This window comes from Neodiprion lecontei, chromosome 3 (assembly GCF_021901455.1).
Source record: "Neodiprion lecontei isolate iyNeoLeco1 chromosome 3, iyNeoLeco1.1, whole genome shotgun sequence".
NCBI lineage: Eukaryota > Metazoa > Arthropoda > Insecta > Hymenoptera > Diprionidae > Neodiprion > Neodiprion lecontei.
Genome location: NC_060262.1, coordinates 7,979,698 through 7,997,762, shown reverse-complemented (window position 1 = coordinate 7,997,762; position 18,065 = coordinate 7,979,698). Strand labels below are relative to the sequence as shown.

General features: G+C 36.3%; 3 protein-coding genes across 5 annotated transcripts; 1 reads left to right on the top strand and 2 right to left on the bottom strand.

The window, feature by feature from the left end:
• Positions 1-508: 508 nt before the first annotated feature.
• Positions 509-7,300, bottom strand: LOC107217503. Its single transcript, XM_015655057.2, has 11 exons — positions 7,268-7,300; positions 7,051-7,089; positions 2,796-3,800; positions 2,624-2,722; positions 2,442-2,555; positions 2,250-2,366; positions 2,065-2,178; positions 1,881-1,991; positions 1,727-1,816; positions 1,454-1,615; positions 509-1,364 (listed from the first exon to the last, which is right to left on the bottom strand). The coding sequence occupies exons 3-11, from the start codon at positions 3,703-3,705 to the stop codon at positions 1,336-1,338; spliced, it is 1,746 nt and encodes a 581-aa protein (XP_015510543.2). The 5' UTR covers positions 3,706-3,800; positions 7,051-7,089; positions 7,268-7,300; the 3' UTR covers positions 509-1,335.
• Positions 7,301-13,366: 6,066 nt separating this feature from the next.
• On the top strand, positions 13,367-15,318 carry LOC107217522 (28S ribosomal protein S18c, mitochondrial). The gene is made up of 4 exons (XM_015655084.2): positions 13,367-13,522; positions 13,614-13,702; positions 13,830-14,040; positions 15,119-15,318. The coding sequence occupies exons 1-4, from the start codon at positions 13,450-13,452 to the stop codon at positions 15,208-15,210; spliced, it is 465 nt and encodes a 154-aa protein (XP_015510570.1). The 5' UTR covers positions 13,367-13,449; the 3' UTR covers positions 15,211-15,318.
• On the bottom strand, positions 13,894-17,387 carry LOC107217521. 3 transcript variants are annotated; one of them, XM_046735441.1, is made up of 4 exons: positions 16,939-17,387; positions 16,621-16,858; positions 16,080-16,281; positions 13,894-15,602 (listed from the first exon to the last, which is right to left on the bottom strand). In XM_046735441.1, the coding sequence occupies exons 2-4, from the start codon at positions 16,776-16,778 to the stop codon at positions 15,411-15,413; spliced, it is 552 nt and encodes a 183-aa protein (XP_046591397.1). In that variant the 5' UTR covers positions 16,779-16,858; positions 16,939-17,387; the 3' UTR covers positions 13,894-15,410. The 3 variants fall into 3 exon arrangements, with proteins under 3 accessions (XP_046591397.1, XP_015510568.1, XP_015510567.1); XM_015655082.2 differs by having other exon boundaries at positions 16,621-16,798; positions 16,939-17,381; XM_015655081.2 differs by having other exon boundaries at positions 16,621-16,798; positions 16,966-17,381.
• Between the last annotated feature and the right edge of the window lie 678 nt (positions 17,388-18,065).

Sequence of the window (18,065 nt, the reverse complement as noted above, 5' to 3'; positions counted from 1 at the left end):
CCTGAAGTATAAGCGTTGTTATGTTTGATGACATAGAACTTAGACCAAAATCTTAAATGACAGACGTGTAAGGCGAAATCACGTCGGAACTACGCCATTACTCAATAAGAACAGGAAACTGCGAATAGACAGAAAGGCACGTCAAGAATTACTCAACGCCGATTATACAGCTAATATGAGTGTGATATTAAGAATTGTTAAGACTCCCAGAGAGGTTTCTCTCTGAAACTCCATGCAAATTCGCAATGCGTCATAAACTTTGCATAAATTTTCCAAAGTACCATGACAAACCCATAATTTTCGCGGAGAAGTTCAGTACCCTGGTTCAAATAATTTTTTTTTAGATATCCTCGACAACGAAGCAGGCACAGCAAATTTCTAATATAGAGAGGCATAACAACGGGAGTTTGCACGACTCGTTGCATTTTCCGAAATAGTTTCGTGAAAGCTATCGTACCAATTGGAAAATTTTGAGACCACAATTGTTACATCAAGAAACTATCACACATTTGTAAATATAATTTTATTTTATTCATATATTTCATTTTCCAAAAATAAAAATCACTAATTTTCGTTTGGTTAGTTTTTAGGGAAAAATTAATAACCAATGACCATAAGTTTGCATAAAGAAAAGGAAAAAGTAAACCTATGACTCTAGTTTTAGTTGTAGTTGTTAAAAATACATCAATGCTTTATGATGCAAATCAATATTAACATTGTTCATTATGTATTAAAGAAAAAAAAGCATAAGCAATAACAATTGTAAAAAAGTAATGATGAAACGTATCGTTTTAGGCTTAATAGAACAATTGATCAACAACAGTTGACAAGAGAAATAAGTATGGATGTATCACTTTAAGCTCGATTTTAAGCTTGATATAGTTTTTAAAAAGATATATAGATGCGAGTTAAAATTGAATTTTTTATCCTATGTTAAAGATAAAAAGCATAATTCGTAAACATTGGAAACCAATAGAAAGAGAGGAATAATTAAACATATCGTTTTACGATTGATATTCAAATATCTAACAATCGTTAAAAAAAAGGAATAACTCTGGATATATTGTTTTACACTCAACACTTATAGCTGTTAAAAAATACGTCAAAGTATTCCAATGTGAGGTATTAATCTGTTTTCGTTATACGTTGAAAAAGAAGAATAAGCAATAACTATTAAAAAACAAGGAAAAATTAAACGTATCGTGTTACGGTTGACAGAACAACAGAAGTGATACCTGTTAAAAAAAAAAAAAAAACAACCGATAAACAAACGTATCATTTTACGCTTGACAGTTGTAGATGTTAAAATAATACGTCGATGTCTTGGAATGTGAGTTAGCCTGAGCACGTTCTTCGATTATGTCCTAAAAATGAAAGTAATACACAATTAATACAGTATCTTACCGACAATATTAAATTTCTGATGATGAAGTAATTGATAAGGTACTCATACCTGAACCACCACAATTGCCACACGTATAACTACGACGACCACCCCCGGAGTAAGATGGTGATGGAGATGAGTACGACAGTGAAGGAGGTGTGTACAAGTACGAAGGTATGAAAGCGGACGTTAACGAAGTGCTGCGACGGCCGCAAGTTCTACTGTTGTGACCTGACACAAAAAAGTAAAAATAGATTAATTTTTCTCATCTTGATTTGTGATATTAATCATTATCAATATGATAATGATAGCGATAGTTGGTGAAGATATCTGAGACTATACCTTCATTGCCACAGGTGCTGCATCTGGGAGAGGCTCTTGCCGAAGGTGTTGATGTTACAGAATTGCGGGAACACGTTGATCTATTATGACCTGCAAATAAACTAAGTTTTAAGACATTAATTTTATACATGATCTATACATTATCATGAAGTACCTTCTCCTCCACACAATCCACACATATATGACCTGGCAGGAATACTCATAGCAGCAGGTTTGGGCGTTGAAGGAACTGATTTCGACCATGGGCATGTTGTTATGTTGTGTCCTAAGTTTACGAAGCAATTTTTTATATACATTGCAAAATCATACCTCGTTAATCAATATAAGTTTGATTATACCTTCCTTGCCACATCCTCCGCATTTATATATCTTTGGAGTTATAGGGGTCTGAACACTAGATTTCGACGCAGAAACAGCTGATTTATTCATCTGACAGGTCGTTCTGTTGTGCCCTTAAAGTTAAAGAGAATCTTTCCGTTTTATCATTATTACATGTTATTGACTGATTCGACTTTATTTATACCTTCTGCACGACATATTCCACATTTTCGTGATATCTTTGGAGTTTGAATAGCTCCAGCAGGAGACTTCGATGCAAAAGTGACAAATTTATTCAGTGGACAAGAAGTTCTGTTGTGTCCTGAAATTTAAAACCAATTTTCAAGTTACATTGTTAGTTATATTTTGGTGATCAATTTGTCTAATTTTTTTATACCTTCGTCACCACATGCACCACATCTGTATGACCTTTTGGGAGTTTTAGTGATTCTTACGAATTTTGGTACGGAAGTGACTGGTCTGTTTAGCAGACACGTTGTTCGGTTATGTCCTGAATCATTAAAACAAATTTTTATTTATTGCATCAACATTATTCATTTCATCTGATAAGTTTAGTACCTTCTTTACGACAAACTCCACACTTGTACGTTTTTTTAGGAGTCGGAGTCGTTGGTGGAGTGTAAAGATGTGTTAATGGATGCATTGAATTCTTGTATTCTAAAAAAATTCTATTATTAAATGTACTATTCTTGTGTAATTATAATATATTCGTGTATTCATATTTTGTTACCATGTTGATCGTCTGATGCATGGGGCACTCTCTCATCATCAACCTGCTGGTTGGAAAGCAGGAATTTATTATAGATCTCAATCGATGTTTCTAATTTATCCTTTGCCATTACTTCCTTTAGCACAGTTTTTTTACTCTCATTTGTCGCAATATCAGGAGTATCTAATGGAATATCTTGGCTCCTAATTCCATCACTTTTTTTCTCTTTCTGAACATTATCATTTGGTTCTTCAGTTTTGACAGCATCACTTTTTGCTATACTATCGTCATTTTTATGAGGATTTATATCAAATTTTACCAGCATAATATCAACGAGTTCACAGCTCAATTCATTCGTTTGTTCTTTTATCTTAATATTGGGTAATTGATCAATAACATCGATGAAATCACTTACAGCGTTGATGATTATTTTTTCATCCAGCGACTTTTTAACATTATTTTCCTTCAACTGTGAGAGTAAATTATCTCTAAAAGTAGCGCTCAGTGATTTTTGATCTTCCAATAGTTTTTTATCGGATGAATTATTGATAATATTAAAAAAATCTTCGACGCATTTTTCAATAGCGTTGATGATCGCATCCTCATCGTCAGCTTCAGCTTCGTGATTAATTGAAGCTGCGAGTTGTTCATCTTTATTGCCGTAAACATTCTCAAGCTTTGACCAAATTTCACGAGTAGTTGTGCAATTTTCGACCAATGGAAGCAACGAACTGCTGATATGCAATATCAATTTTGATTTAGCTATTTTATTCTCTTTCATCCACAATTCAGCGTCCTTCAATGATTCTTCGTTCTCTTCAACATAATTCCAGAGATCAGATACTCTTAACAAAGCTTCGGCTTTCAGTCGCCAAGTTTTATAATTGTCTTTAGTTAATTCTTCAAAAACCACTGCCGTTGAATCGTCCATTTTTCTCTTTGATACACAACTGAAGAAGCTTATTCTTGGGAATCCCCGAACACAATAGATACCAGGTCCGAAGAAGCACCTGGTCAGAGTATATACTGCGTCACAAAATGTGTACCATATACCGGGACAATCTCTTGAAACTATACATATAATGCGCATGCGCCAAATAATTTAATCTCATTGGTCGGTGAAATCGCGCCGCGGTGATGTTTTCATCTGCTGAGCAAGGCGCCAACGTACACAAAATGAAACAAAAGCTGTAATTCTCTCGCGCGTAAAGCCGTGGATTGAGGTTATGCTGCTGTTTATTTTTACGTATCGTGAATTGTCTAAGAAGAATAGTATCGTTCAGCAATACCGTGGTTGATTTCGGAAGATATTCAACCGACGCAATAAAAAATTTAACGGAAAAGCAAATATCAAATGATACAGAAATTGGGTGTTATTTATTGAAAGAAGAAATCTAACATTCAACGTGAAATGTCATTAACAAGTGGGAATCTGGACAAACAGAGGTAGGTAAGTAAAAACAATGTTTATTGTGAACAGATTCTTTATTTACATAAAATTAAAAATAAATGAATGGTTGAGACCCAGTAGAAGGTATTTCCAGAGTAGATTCGTTACGGTGCAGTGCTCCAGAAGTCAGTAATTAGTGCCGATGAACATGAAATAAATAAAAGAGATGAGTAACAAGGAATAAAGAAATTATTCACCTTAAACACGAAGCTTAGGAGGACAAAGAGTAGCAATTAACAGAAAACGTACCCGACGCAATACTCACAAAAAACCTCGCCGACATCATTGATTAGTTGACAAAGTTTTTGCAGCTCCATTGTACAACAATCAATGTTCCGTTAACAAAGAGGGTTCACCAGATATCCAAGAATCAAAAGAGAAAAAGAACAACAGTTAATATTACAGTGTAAATCATGCTATTAATGAAAAATTAGGAAACAAACAATAACTTACAAGACAATCGTCCGATAACACTGGAAGACCAATCTCCACTCTTCTGATCACCCCTCGTCTGGCCATTGGTGGCCTTTCAAAAAGTGCTGCCGTTTCTTTTGCCTTCAAAAATACCGAAAGATCCTGTTTAATAATAATAGCTTCTAATATTTTCAGGTACGAAATAATTCATTGTCAAAGCGGGACTAAATTTGTCAGGCACGGAAGCATGTAAGTAAATTTCCAATTACGTGATCTTTGACAATGACAATATTTTAACATGGATTCAATGATAAAATTGGTTTTTTTTTCAGCAGGCTCGAAGTTTAAACTTTAATTAACACGAGGAAAATTATGCCTTACCTGATGGTCAAAACGTTTAGGTGGCAAGGATCCTGGTTTCTCGAGCGGTGCAATCATTAGAACCATCGAACCTGGTTGTTTCGTCAGACATCAGGTGCCAGAGTGAATTTTATCAGGCCATCGCCACCTTCTTAACATCAGTTGAGGCAAAATTGAAGAGCGGGATATACTACAGATCATAATGGCTGAATATCCCATCATTTTACTTTGATCGAGCCAATAGCGATAAGTTTGTTACTTAACCGTTGCTGCCAATTCATTCTACCGAGGAATCATTCTGTGCACCATTGTGATTTAAGCATTATTATTGACCAGCATTGTTTTTCAAACTTTATACCATTTGATTTGGTATCTTATTTTGAAGCTTACTTTTACTCTCTTTGGCATTGAATTCAGATAAATAGTTTTTCAAGTCCTCAATTAGATTGTAGGGTTGAATTTTGCTAGGCAAACTGAATCAATCTAAATCTAGAACTGTTAAATAAGTTCAGTAAAAATGTCTTTAAATTTAATCTTAGTTGACGGTGTCATCTGGCTAGCTAGTTGCACGATAACTTGAAACCAAATTCAATTTTACACTCTTTATAGGGTCCTACGCTAAGACTGAAAGCTTGTGAATCTCCATGTACCGCAATTATTTCTGCATTTCATGTTAGCATTATCTGGAGCAAAAAAAATCCCATTTTGAGATTGAAAATGGAACCTGAAACACAGAGTTATTCAATAGCACGAATTGAAAACCAAGAATTTTATAATGGTTTCTGCAACAAAGGGACTCTTTCCAAATATCCTTGTTAGAACGTGATGTTCGGAGGACTATAAACAAGATATTGTATCGGATTACATTATTTGGAAAAAAATCTTCATAAACTTCGTTAAAAATTAGATATTCATTTATTTTGATGGAACAAGGGACACAATCTTTACATTACTTTAAAATTGACATTACTCTAAAACATGATTGTCCTTGAAGCTAATTGTGACATTAAGGCGCATTTTGAGAAACTTGATTTTCAACTTGTGTCACAGGATGTGATTTACGTTCCTGAGTTCTACGCTTTCGATTAGATTTTCTTTGTTTCGAACCGCACTTACATGAAATACAGAAATCATTTTAATAAATCTAATATTACTTGAATTTTCAATTTGAGTATTAGGTTCCCTTCATTTATTTAATCGAACATCATTGAAAATTTGCGAAATAAATTCTGATAATCATTCGGAAATTTTAAATAGTAGTAGCAATAATTTGTTAATCGGAAAAAATACATTGACTATCGACTATTCGTAAATTTTGTTGAACTATTTTCAAGCAAAAAAAGATTCACAGTTCCGTTACAGATAGTGAGATATTTAAATTTCTTGAACGCTCGATTTAATGTCTCATTTTCGAAAGTGATAAAATTCAATATTACCGCCTGAAATCACAAAAGAGTGAGAAAGTTGCTTAGTTGCTTGAAAGTGGCGATGATCTTTGTACGTCTGACAAATTGAATTGGCAGATAACAGTGAATATCAGAGATGTAATTATTTTAGTCGTATCACCTGTTGATAGATAAAAATTCCACTGTTATTTCTAATGTACGAAATAATAAAAATGATTAAATAAAGTGTTCGCACCTACCTGCTGCGTTTCTTCCAAGCACCCAACATTTAAACAGATTTCTCATTTTAGTCGAATAAAGCTAATTTTCAAAGAGCATTATCATCAACTTTCCGAGTCATTACCTCGACTGTTTGAGATTCTAACCTCAAAAATTCGTATGAACTACAACGCCGCCAGAAACAGAGTTTGACAGCTGAAACTCGGAGTGGCCAACCTGCCCGAGCAGCCGATAAAACTCGCGCATGCGCATTATATGTATAGTTTCAAGAGATTGTCCCGGTATGTATAAGTTTAACGGTAATGTAGCGCAGAGAACTATTGATATAAGGGTATTTGCACGTCACGATGATAATTGTGCATGTCGGTATTAGTCTAAGAATTATGGGTAATACCTGGTCTACACGCCACGTTTAACTCGGTAATACCTTGTCTACACGCCCAGGCCAGCCCCCTGACACTCACCACTGCTAGTATACTAAAGAATTGTATGCGTTTTGTCCCCGTTTTTTAGTTCCTCTACGTGGCGCTAGTAAACTTCTGACGCGCTCGTTGCCCTCGCTGATCGCGCGCGAGCTTGTCAGACAACTACTAGCGCTACTAGTGGTGGAGATTGGCGGCAGAATTGAGGGACATTTTGCGAACCACTTTTAGCAGCGTGTGTCAGAGGGCTGGCCCAGGCTTAACTCTGTCGACTACGGACTAAACAACAAGTATACTTTATTGCTTATCAATCAGGCTGTACTTAAGTATCGATAGATATCTGAATAAGCTGTTTTTATCACTTATCTTTTTACGAACCGAAATTTACACAATTTTTTTATCACCGTCTTACCGTGGCAAATAATTATGACCAACCAATACTATCGATATCTATCGATATTACCAAGGGGGCCTGAAATAAGTCCGTGCTCTGAAATGAGTTTAACCTCCGCGCGGCTCTCTGTTTTGTTTTCGGTATTGACAACTAATCGTTCCATTCAGTATTGATTTGCGGTTTCGAAAAATGCGGCTTTTCGCTTGTTACTGGGGCAGCGATTTCTCCTGCAACATTCGACCAGCTGACCGATAACTTTTCGACCGACGTCCGGAGTAGCCGTTGTCGTTACCTTCACGATTTTTTTCTCCAGGGCTTCTTAGAAATTAGGTGGATCCTTGTATGTACTTCTAAGTCATGCTCTACACGAAAGAATTCAACGGATTCACATCCGCTGATCGTAGTGGCCAAGCGATCGGCGTCTACGGCATATCTTATACCTGTCCTGAAATCTGTCATTCACAAATTACCATGATCAACGAATATCTCTGCTCTACGTTTAAGTAGACGATTATTTAGCAGATCTGGAAGCTTGTTTTTGAGAAACTTCAGGTAAGTTCTTTAATACCATCTTGCGCGTAAAAAGCAGAGACCAATCTGTCATACAAATAACCCCGCATTGATTGAATGTATAATCAACCCATAATGCTCGCTGAATCATTGATTGGTCAAATATTCCATATGAATTTTTCCGAACAGTCATAAAACAGGTCTCCACTTATGAAGTTCAAAATCAAGCCAATGTGATGATAGCAATTTATGTCTGTATTGAAGAACTATTAAGCAAGCTTTCCAACTCGTCATCCAACATGCTGCAAAAACACATTGATAATCCATCGAACTTGATGGCTCGACTTACGAACATTGCGTGGATTTCATTTAGCCCAGTGATAAACGTTGTGGGCGTTTAACATTCCGTCCAGATCGAAATTCTACTGATGTGCAAACAAGATATGAAACATGAACAGCGGTTCCGCTTTATGCTGCTGTAATGCGTTGTCGCAAGAATTTATTCTTTCCGCATGGTCTGACCCATACAGTGATTGAACCTTTGCTAAGAATGGAAGACTAACTGATTAAACCCAGATTATTCAGAAATAATTCATCGAGTACTACTTTCCGGATAACTAAAAATCTCAAATGAAGCTGATTGACCGCGAATTCAAAGTTGCAGTGCACAGAAAAAAGCAGAATGGAAAATTCACAGTTTTTATGTAACGTAGCGCTTCGAAAGCAAACTTGAAAAATCAAAGTTTCAGGTGTAAATTTTACATTTTCTGTCGAAATTACATATTAAAAATGTGAAATTACATTTGTAACTGTAAGAATTCATTTTTAAAATTGAATTCATAAAAATGTTATCTCAAACTGTAATTTTTCCAGTTTTATTTACGAAGCGCCACTTATTACAATTGTAATTTTTCCATTTTTTCCGTGTAGTTACTCATTATTCAGATCATAGATTAACGACTTTCAGACATTTTCAATATATTCTGCTGAAGTAAGTTCAAAGTCTTTCATTTTCAATCGAATTCGTATTTATTTTACACCCGTTGTGTTCGGAAAGTCATACGGCTGCATAGCAACTCGAGAGTCAATTGTTATAAACAACGCGCTTTGACTGGCAACTGGCAAATTTTGCTCATATTGTCTTCGGCATCGCTCGAGTACAAATCTCTTTACGATGGATTTTTCAAATCGCGAGATGTACGATATGGTGCTGATGATGGGAAGGTGTGACAACGTTGCGGGGGACGCAGCTCGCGAATACGCGGACCGGTATCCGTTGAGGCGGCATCCGTCCGCGAAGGTCTTCCGCCGCTTGGAGCGAAGCCTGTGCGAAACTGGCAGCTTCGTCCCGGATCGTTCTAACGCTGGACGTCCGAGATCCAGACGGACGGTGCAGTTCGAGGAACGTATCCTCGACGATCTTGACAGGGCGCCTACTAAAAGTACTCGGGGTTTGGCGGCGGAACACGAGACTGATAAGTCAACCGTACACCGGGTCTTGCGAACTAACGAGCTGAAACCATTTCACTCGCAAAAGGTTCAAGCACTGCACGGTCCAGACCGTGTGGCATAACCGCTTTTTGCGAGTGAATATTGGAGCAGCATCAAGCAGACCCGATGTTCATATTTAACATCTTATTTACGGATAAGTCGAATTTTGATCGCGACGGGGTTTTCAACACCCACAACATCCATCATGGGGCCGAAGAAAACCCGCACAATGTTCGGGAATCAAGCCACCAAGTTCGTTGGAGTATCAACGTGTGATGTGGCATGCGAGGCGACGAGTTGGTAAGCTTGTTTGATAATGCATGGAAACAGATATAATTTGCTACAGTTTTATTGCTTGGCTTTGAAAAATGTCATTAAAGACGTGTTTTATTGCTTTTGATGAAAATAACTTTGTTGAATCACTACAGTCAACATATTTTATCAATAATTATAATATTTGAGCAATCAGTGATAGAGCAAGGATTATAGTTTAATTATGCAATCACACAATACGGGGTAATTTTTGACACAGAATGGTCCCTGCGTTTTACCGGCAAGATTGGATGGAAACTCGTACCGCGAGTTTCTCGAAAATCAGCTTCCGGAACTGCTAGAGGACTTTCCGCTCGATCGCCGCGCCGCCCTGACTTTCCAGCATGATGGTGCTCCAGCGCACTACAGTGCCCGTACGCGGCAGTTCCTCAACGAACGGTTTCCGGGGAGGTGGATAGGCCGTGGGGGTCCCATCGCCTGGCCACCGCGATCAACTGACCTGAACCCTCTGGATTATTGTCTATGAGGCTTGATCAAAGAATTCGTGTACAAGGACCCACCGAAGCAAGCTTAATAAAAGCAGACCTTTGCAAGCTCTGGAGGCTAAAATCGTGGAAGCGACAGCGACGGTGAGTCCGGAAATCGTTCGTGGAGCGATGGAAAATTTCGTTAGACGCTGCAGGCTTTGCATCCAAGAAGGTGGCGGCCCCTGTAGCGAGTCGTCACACTAACCCGATGAAAAACGGCACTTTTCAGAGCCACCAAATAATTTCGCAAAGAACGATTAGTTGTCAATACCGAAAACAAAACTGAGTGCCGTACGATGTTTCTCATTTCCTAGTAATAATAACACAGAATCATGAAACATGATTGAAATTATGTTTCTGGAATTGGAGTACATCGATTTTTTGTGACTTCGAATGGGAAAAACATGAGAATTTTTTTTATCCAATAACATTTGTAGCGCCGTAAACTGATTTATGGAACAATTCAGTGTTGCCGAAAACCGTGCGAATAAATCTATGTAACATGAATTTAGTAAAATTAACCTTTTCCGACTAATCAATAATTTATTCAGTGAAATAAGGTATGGTATGACTCACTTATCACTCAGTTGGTTTATCTAAATTTTCATGTCTTTGAATTCATTCCTTCTTTGCCGTGAAAGGATATTATGCCCTAAAATGCTTCTTTCTGTCTACATAATCGAAATTTCTTTCGGAAATTTGGCAGTGTCCGGGTATAAGAAAAGATGTTTCCAGGTAAAATGAAGCATTGTCGAAATTGCCAAATCCCATTTAATTCGAGCATTAATTTGTCTGGCTATAAAATACATTTTTCGTCGCAAAATAGGCTGCGAAAGCACGAAGGGATACTGAGACTCATCGCTTTTCGATTTTAAATTCGATGTTTCGAAGTTTTTTTTAATGAAAAATCTTGTTGGTATCCCCCCTCATCGGATATGTCTTTGATTGAGGTAATTTTTAAAAAAGGAAATTTACATATTATTGAGAATGGATTCACGGATTTGAATGAAAATTGGTACCATGAGGATTTTGGGGTCGCTGATCACGAATCTGGGGTTAGATTTGAAAAATTCGAAATGGCGAACTCACATGGTGAAACAAAATCTTAAAATATTCGGATTTTGATAGAAATTGGTAAGTGGACATTTTTCCGGTCACCACTAACCGATCCAAGGTCAGATTTCCAATATTTATGATGGTCGATCCATTATCAGTGGTTCAAAATAAAAAAAATCGTAATATTTTTTTATGTAATATGATATGCGAGGGCTTTTGAATCGTCAATCACGACTCTGAATTCGTAGTTGGAAAATTGGAATTAATATTTATTCGTTCCATGAACCTTGAATTTGCAGTGTGAAAACAGGAAGTTCGAGGGCTGGCTCACGGTCAGCCTTAAACCGCTTGTTTACTCACACGAACGATGCAATACAGTATCGATGTATGTGGTTTAATTATCAATTACTCAAAATTTATCAAACTTAAAAATATTTTGAATAAGACTATGAATTATCAAAATATCTCTTCTGATATTAAGACTACACGCAGAAATTTACCAAATCGATTAATTTTTACCAATTCAATCGAGCCGTGTCCGATTATTTTGTTGAAATCGATTAATCGATACATCGATTATTCTCAGATAAGTGGCCATCACTAGCATTGATCTCAACAATTTCAACGTTACTTGCCACTCCAGACCCACATTGAATCGACGAGGAAATAACTGGGAATTTGAATGACACCATATTTTTTTGAGTTGAATTAATTGAATTTATTCATGTAATTCGACTTCATTTTTCTATTCCAAATAATGAATATTATTTTTCCTCAAATTCGGATAGATTTATTAAATTCAAATTGCTTCATGTGAATTCAGATATTTGGAAATTTTCTTCTTCTTGATTTAAAATGACTTGTTTATTTGAATTTAATTATTTTCCTCTCTAAACATAAAATTTTGGCACGAATCTAAAGTTATTCAAAGTAACTTGACTTATTACAACTCTTCCTAATTCAGTTATATCTCAAATAATTCTCATGATTTCGGTTATCATTTTTAGTGATTCAGTGAATTCTCATTTATTCAGTTATTTTTTGTTAACTCAGGTGAATCGTAATTGATTTACAAACCTATTGACACGTCAATTCAGCGAGTTATTTTTCCCTCGCATTATTGAAAAATCGGGTGTCAATGATGAATTTCAAACTAGTGGAAAAATTATGTTGCAAAGACACAAAAAATGTTCGGAAAGCATAATTCAGATTGATTGAATGACTAATCATGAACCCTAACGGCATATCAATCATCTAAAATCTCTAGTTTTATGCATACATCGATGGTTGGAAGTGTTTTATAACATTAAATCTTAAATCCGCTGATTTATTTGGAGATTTATTTTTATTTTCACTCGTAGATGTGTGTTTCGTAGTATTGTATAACTGGGCATTCGCTTATTTTCACACACACGAGCGTGCGTCCGTGGGTGTGCGGCCGGCAGCGTGTACCGTGGCAACAATACCGAGGTCAGCGCCCGAGAAGGGGTACAGCAGGGAGAGAGGGGAGGTGCCGATATTTAATTTGTAAACGAATAATAATAATTCACCCAGCGAACAAAACAGCAATTTCCGTGGCGGCAAATCCAGATGAAATGGTGCACTCTGATTGGCCTAGCGCTATCGCTTGTAATTCAAAAACTATGCGTCGGACGAGCTTCCGGTAAAGAAATTCTCGCTTGGATTTCAGTCAGGTATCACGCTGGCTGGTCGGTATCCCCCAATTTAGGGACATCCTGTATAGCCGGGTATGTCGATTTCTTAGTAGAGAATATCCAATAAAAAGCCGAGGTTATGTTTCTATGTATCACTTTAAATCATTTTTTAGATCTGCAACAATGAACGACGGCAGAAAAAAAAGGAAGGTTTTCGATAATGATGAAACCCTTTTCTTATTGGAGTCGATTATTCCGATATCTATCGATATTTAAGTACAGCGTGTAGACGCAACAAAGTATATGGTTTCGCATGTATACATTATACAGAAAATACGACGGAGGAGTGAGAGAAAATGACCCGTTATAATCTATCTCCCTCGCTCTACACCTGGTTGGCCAGCCTCGTGTTGATCTAGATTGCACACAGTTTATGTCCGGCCATGAGCGCCTCTTGCTATTCCTCCGCAAGATTTGTGAAAATTTGTTAAATGTTATATGTTTTTTTGTAAACATCAAACACACAAAATGTCTAGTTACGTCCTAACAAGAAGTTTCGTTGGTGCGGCAAGTACGTTGTTTAAATGTTGGACAGAAAATATTTACTTTTGAGAATATTTGTTAATAGAATATAACCTACACACAGAAATTTTATTTTATAGAAAAAATATTGTGGCGTACTTTGCATCGACCGATACACGAAGCTGCTGAAAGTCATCAGATTTCAAACGAGGAAATACAGGCAGATCTTGTAAGTTGTCTCAATCACTATCTTCGTATTCAATGTACCCTAATATTTTGTTCAGTTTAGAAAAATTAGAGATCAGAAAAAACAAGAACAAATTTTTTTTGTATACTAACATGGTCTCTTTTTATAGCCAGTGCAGTTGGAAAAAAATCCGTATGAGAAGCCGCGAGTCAAATGCATTTTGTGCAAATACAATATAGAGCCAGATTATAAAAACGTAAGACTGCTCTCCCAGTTCCAGAGCCGTTACACAGGACGAATTTATGGACGCCACATAACTGGCTTGTGCAAGAGTAAACAGGCAAAAGTTGAACATGAGATTCTAAAAGCACAAAATGCTGGTTAGTACCATATATTGAAATACCTCATATCATTATGCAAGATTATTAGCGCCTTAAATGCTAAGGATTAAATAGTTTCAGTCTTTCTCAGATCCCTCAAAAACCAAATTCCAATTTTTCTAGATTTTCTGATATAAAAATTAAACATGCACTGTAAAATATATCAAAAACTATTAAGTTCCAAAATGTTGAAATCTAATACTCCCATTTATTCGTATTGTTCATACTAATGAAAATTGACAAAAGCATGATACAGATCGTGATATAACACTTGGCAAAGGATATATATTCCCTAATGTTTCAGAGTTCTCCAGATTTAGTTTAGCTTGAATAACCACCTTGCATTATACGAGACTGAAGTTAGTAACATTAACATAACGAATCATCAGGGAGAAATTCATTATTGTGCAATTTCAGAATGACTTAAGAAGTTAGCTTTTCCAAATATAAATATGTTTTGTTTATTATGATTTGCTAAACTTCAGACACTCCTAAAGGTTTGAAGCAATGATTTTTCCTAAACATGCATCATTGCAGTAACCTTACTTACCTCAACCTGTTTGAATTATTAAAAACCCAATCGATTACTTGTGTATGGTAATATCCTTCCACATAAAATTCTTTTTTGTAACTATGTCAACAGTTCCTATGGAAATGAACATATTTTGGTGGGCCAGATCGCACAGACATATCTCAAAAGATGGTACAGCAAGTGTATACAGAGCTCTATACACAATTCGTAGCATCTTTTGAGATATGTCTGTTCTAAATTAGCTGGCAAAATACATTCTATCTATCCAGTCCGCCAAAATACGTCTTTTTCTGTAGGACGCATTGATGTATTCAGCAACATAGGCTCAAGTCGATTATTTTGATTAGCAATGCTTTATTTTTGCAATAATTTGATTAATATGTTGATGGCTATCTTGACATTATATACTGTTAATGAATATATCATAGTAATTTATATTAAGGGTACTTTGTGGTCCATCTCTGGTTGAATTACATATCATCTATTTCGATTATCTCTCCAATTTTACTTCAGTCAATGAATATAATTCTATACGTTAAAATATAGGTTTCATGGCTTACTACTTCAAGGATGTGACGTACGTGAAAGACCCCCAGCTCTTTGATCCGGATCATCCATTTAGGCCCCATAATTATTGAGTAATACTTGACTTAACTTTAAGAAACTGATACACAAAGTTTGTCAGTTTGTACGAAAATATGTAAATAAATAATGTTTTTGTAGCACAATATGCTGCTGCTCAAGAAGAAGTTGGTTATCGCTTGAATATATAGTTCACAAATGTTCTCATCCTGACCATTTTATGGATACAAAGAATCTCAACAATCAATGTCTGTCTTTACACCACAAAGTCGCAATCTTCAACTGAATATTGTACCAATTTTGGCGGAATCCCTAACTGCGCCAAAAGCTCTGGTATGCTTACAGCAGTTCCGCTGTGGCAGCTAATATCTTTCTGGAATTGCATAAGCGCTTCTTGACACCCTCGCAGCCATCTTTCCGTAAGATCATTTAAATCATGTGCCTCGTGCTAAAAAAAAAATATACTTTTATGTCTATACACATATTATTTACCTAATTCAATTAATTATAGTTTGGAATATGTACTTCAAGTTTGGATCATTTCAAAAAAGTAACCAAACGAATTGCCTTGGAAATGAAAGGATATAATAAACTTGCAACTATTACAATATTACGTTATTCAAATTGTTGGGTAATGTGACTTATTCCAGATAAGCTTTCTTTCAAATAGTGAAAATTTCTAAAATTCCAAGACATATTTTTAGAATCGCAAACACGGACAAATTTTTTTTGGTTCTATTAGCTACAGTTGACCTTTTGCAACTAGTATAGTATATGTGTACAGTATCTGCTTGGCTGCGATTAAACCAACCCAAAGAATTGAGAATATCAACGGGCAAACACTTGAATACTGCCAAAGACAGCATGAAAATATTTTTCAATAGTATCCCTTTTTCAACAAAGTAATAGGATTCCAAAATCTGACCTTTTTTTTGTACAACAACTGACGTTTCACACTTTCTAATTGTTGTTTCTTTACGCAGATTCTATCTTTGATTTGTTTAAGATCATCCTCAGTAATCGATCTTTCTTTGTCGCATTCTGATGGTGCGTATTCATTTTCTAAGCAAAGTTTTTTGCCCATTAAACACGGCTGATGACTAGTCCTCTTCTTTGGGGTCCATGAACTTGAATTGTAATAATGAAGATGTTTTAAATTAGGGTTGACAGTGACAGTTAACCACAATGTTAACTCTTAAATGTCATACAGATCTAAATTTGAAGAAATTGTATTTTAAAAATAAGATACGTATGTACGCATCACAAAGATACGCGTATACCGTGAACTGTGTTATCCAATTATATGATATTAATTATCGGAATTTTTATCATTACTATTATATGAAACAGTTGAAAAGATGAAATTTGTCAATTGATCCAAATTACATTTATACATTTAGAAAGTTGCAATTCAAGTGCAACATTCAATGATTATTTGCGATGCATAACATCGAAAAAAAACTTACGGAGAAGATGTAACGTTTGAAAACTTGACACGCTTTCCGTTGAGATTGACTTTATCACATGGGCTGAGAATAGTATGAAAGGGTGATCGAAAGGGTCGATTCGCAGCCGTGCTATTTTTCAACGGAGAAGGCGTATTTAATCCGTGCCGCCTGTCCATAATAACTAATCGTTACTTTCCTGCAAACCACATTAATTAAGAGTAATAAAATATTGTCTTCCCCTTCTATAGTAAACCCACTGCAACAATATAAACAACAAATTGCAATAAGACTTCACAAACTAGACAGTCAAGACAATACATCGGCAAGTCTATATACCGAATTCCGTTCGATTTCGCAGCTGACCTTTTTTTGTATGTTCCCCGTGATCCACGATGTGACAATAATGATCAAAACACTTCTACCACGTGGGAAGTAGGTTTGTGTGAATTGCGTGCATGTGCCTGCACGTGTCGAAATTTCAAGCGTGATACTTTTTAATCTTTATTCTTCGTAGTTCGTGGATCAAGAAAAGTGTGCGGGGCCGTTGCGAGACGCACTCGGTTCGAAATACATTCCGAAATACAAGGCTGACTTGGTTATGTCAACAAAACTAAACACCAGGGAAATCATCATTATTGCGCAATTTTATAATGACTTGCAAGGAGTCGTCTTTTGAAAATGAGAGTATGTTTTGTTTATCATGGTTTACTAAGTTACAAACACTCCTAAAAGTGAGAAGTGAGCGATTTTCCCACTGATCTCTATATACGCGATTTTCCCTAATATACATCGTTACAGTAACCGTCGACTGAAGGCATATAAAGACTGATAGTCTCATGGGACTTTTCGTAATGGAAAATGGACGAGATAAATTCTTCGTCAAACAGCGCCCTCTGCGTTCTTCCTCACATGCGCAACTCAAGTCGGCAAGTGGTCGGTGCGTAGAGGCGACAAGAACTGATGTTACCATCGCTCACCGCGTGTACCCAGATAATACAGTCGAGTATTGTTATGCCTATGGAATGACGAACGGGAGCAGACTGAAATTTTCATATAACTCCGTATGAACGCCGTATGCTTTTCAATTACGCAAATTCATTTGGGCCAAATTCAGCAACGTCAATATAACTCCATCGGATCGACAAAAATAATACTATCTAAATAGATTTGCAATAAACGTGCACCTGGTTTACTGTTAACAGAGCTCGAAACCTTTTCTTGATGCAAAGAATGGGAGATGTAGTCGAAAAAGTTAATCAAAGGATGAAGATATACAGTTGATCCTGTATGTACCGTATGTAATTTCTGTGCATATGTTTAATATTTAACTCGTACCGTTAGCCGAAGATAATAAGATGCATCTTGAGTCAACGCTCATATCTTCATTTCGAAAGAAAATGCAGTTGACGTGTAAAAATAATTTCTGACCTGAGGTTAAATTTCCGTGGTTTTTAAAAAATACA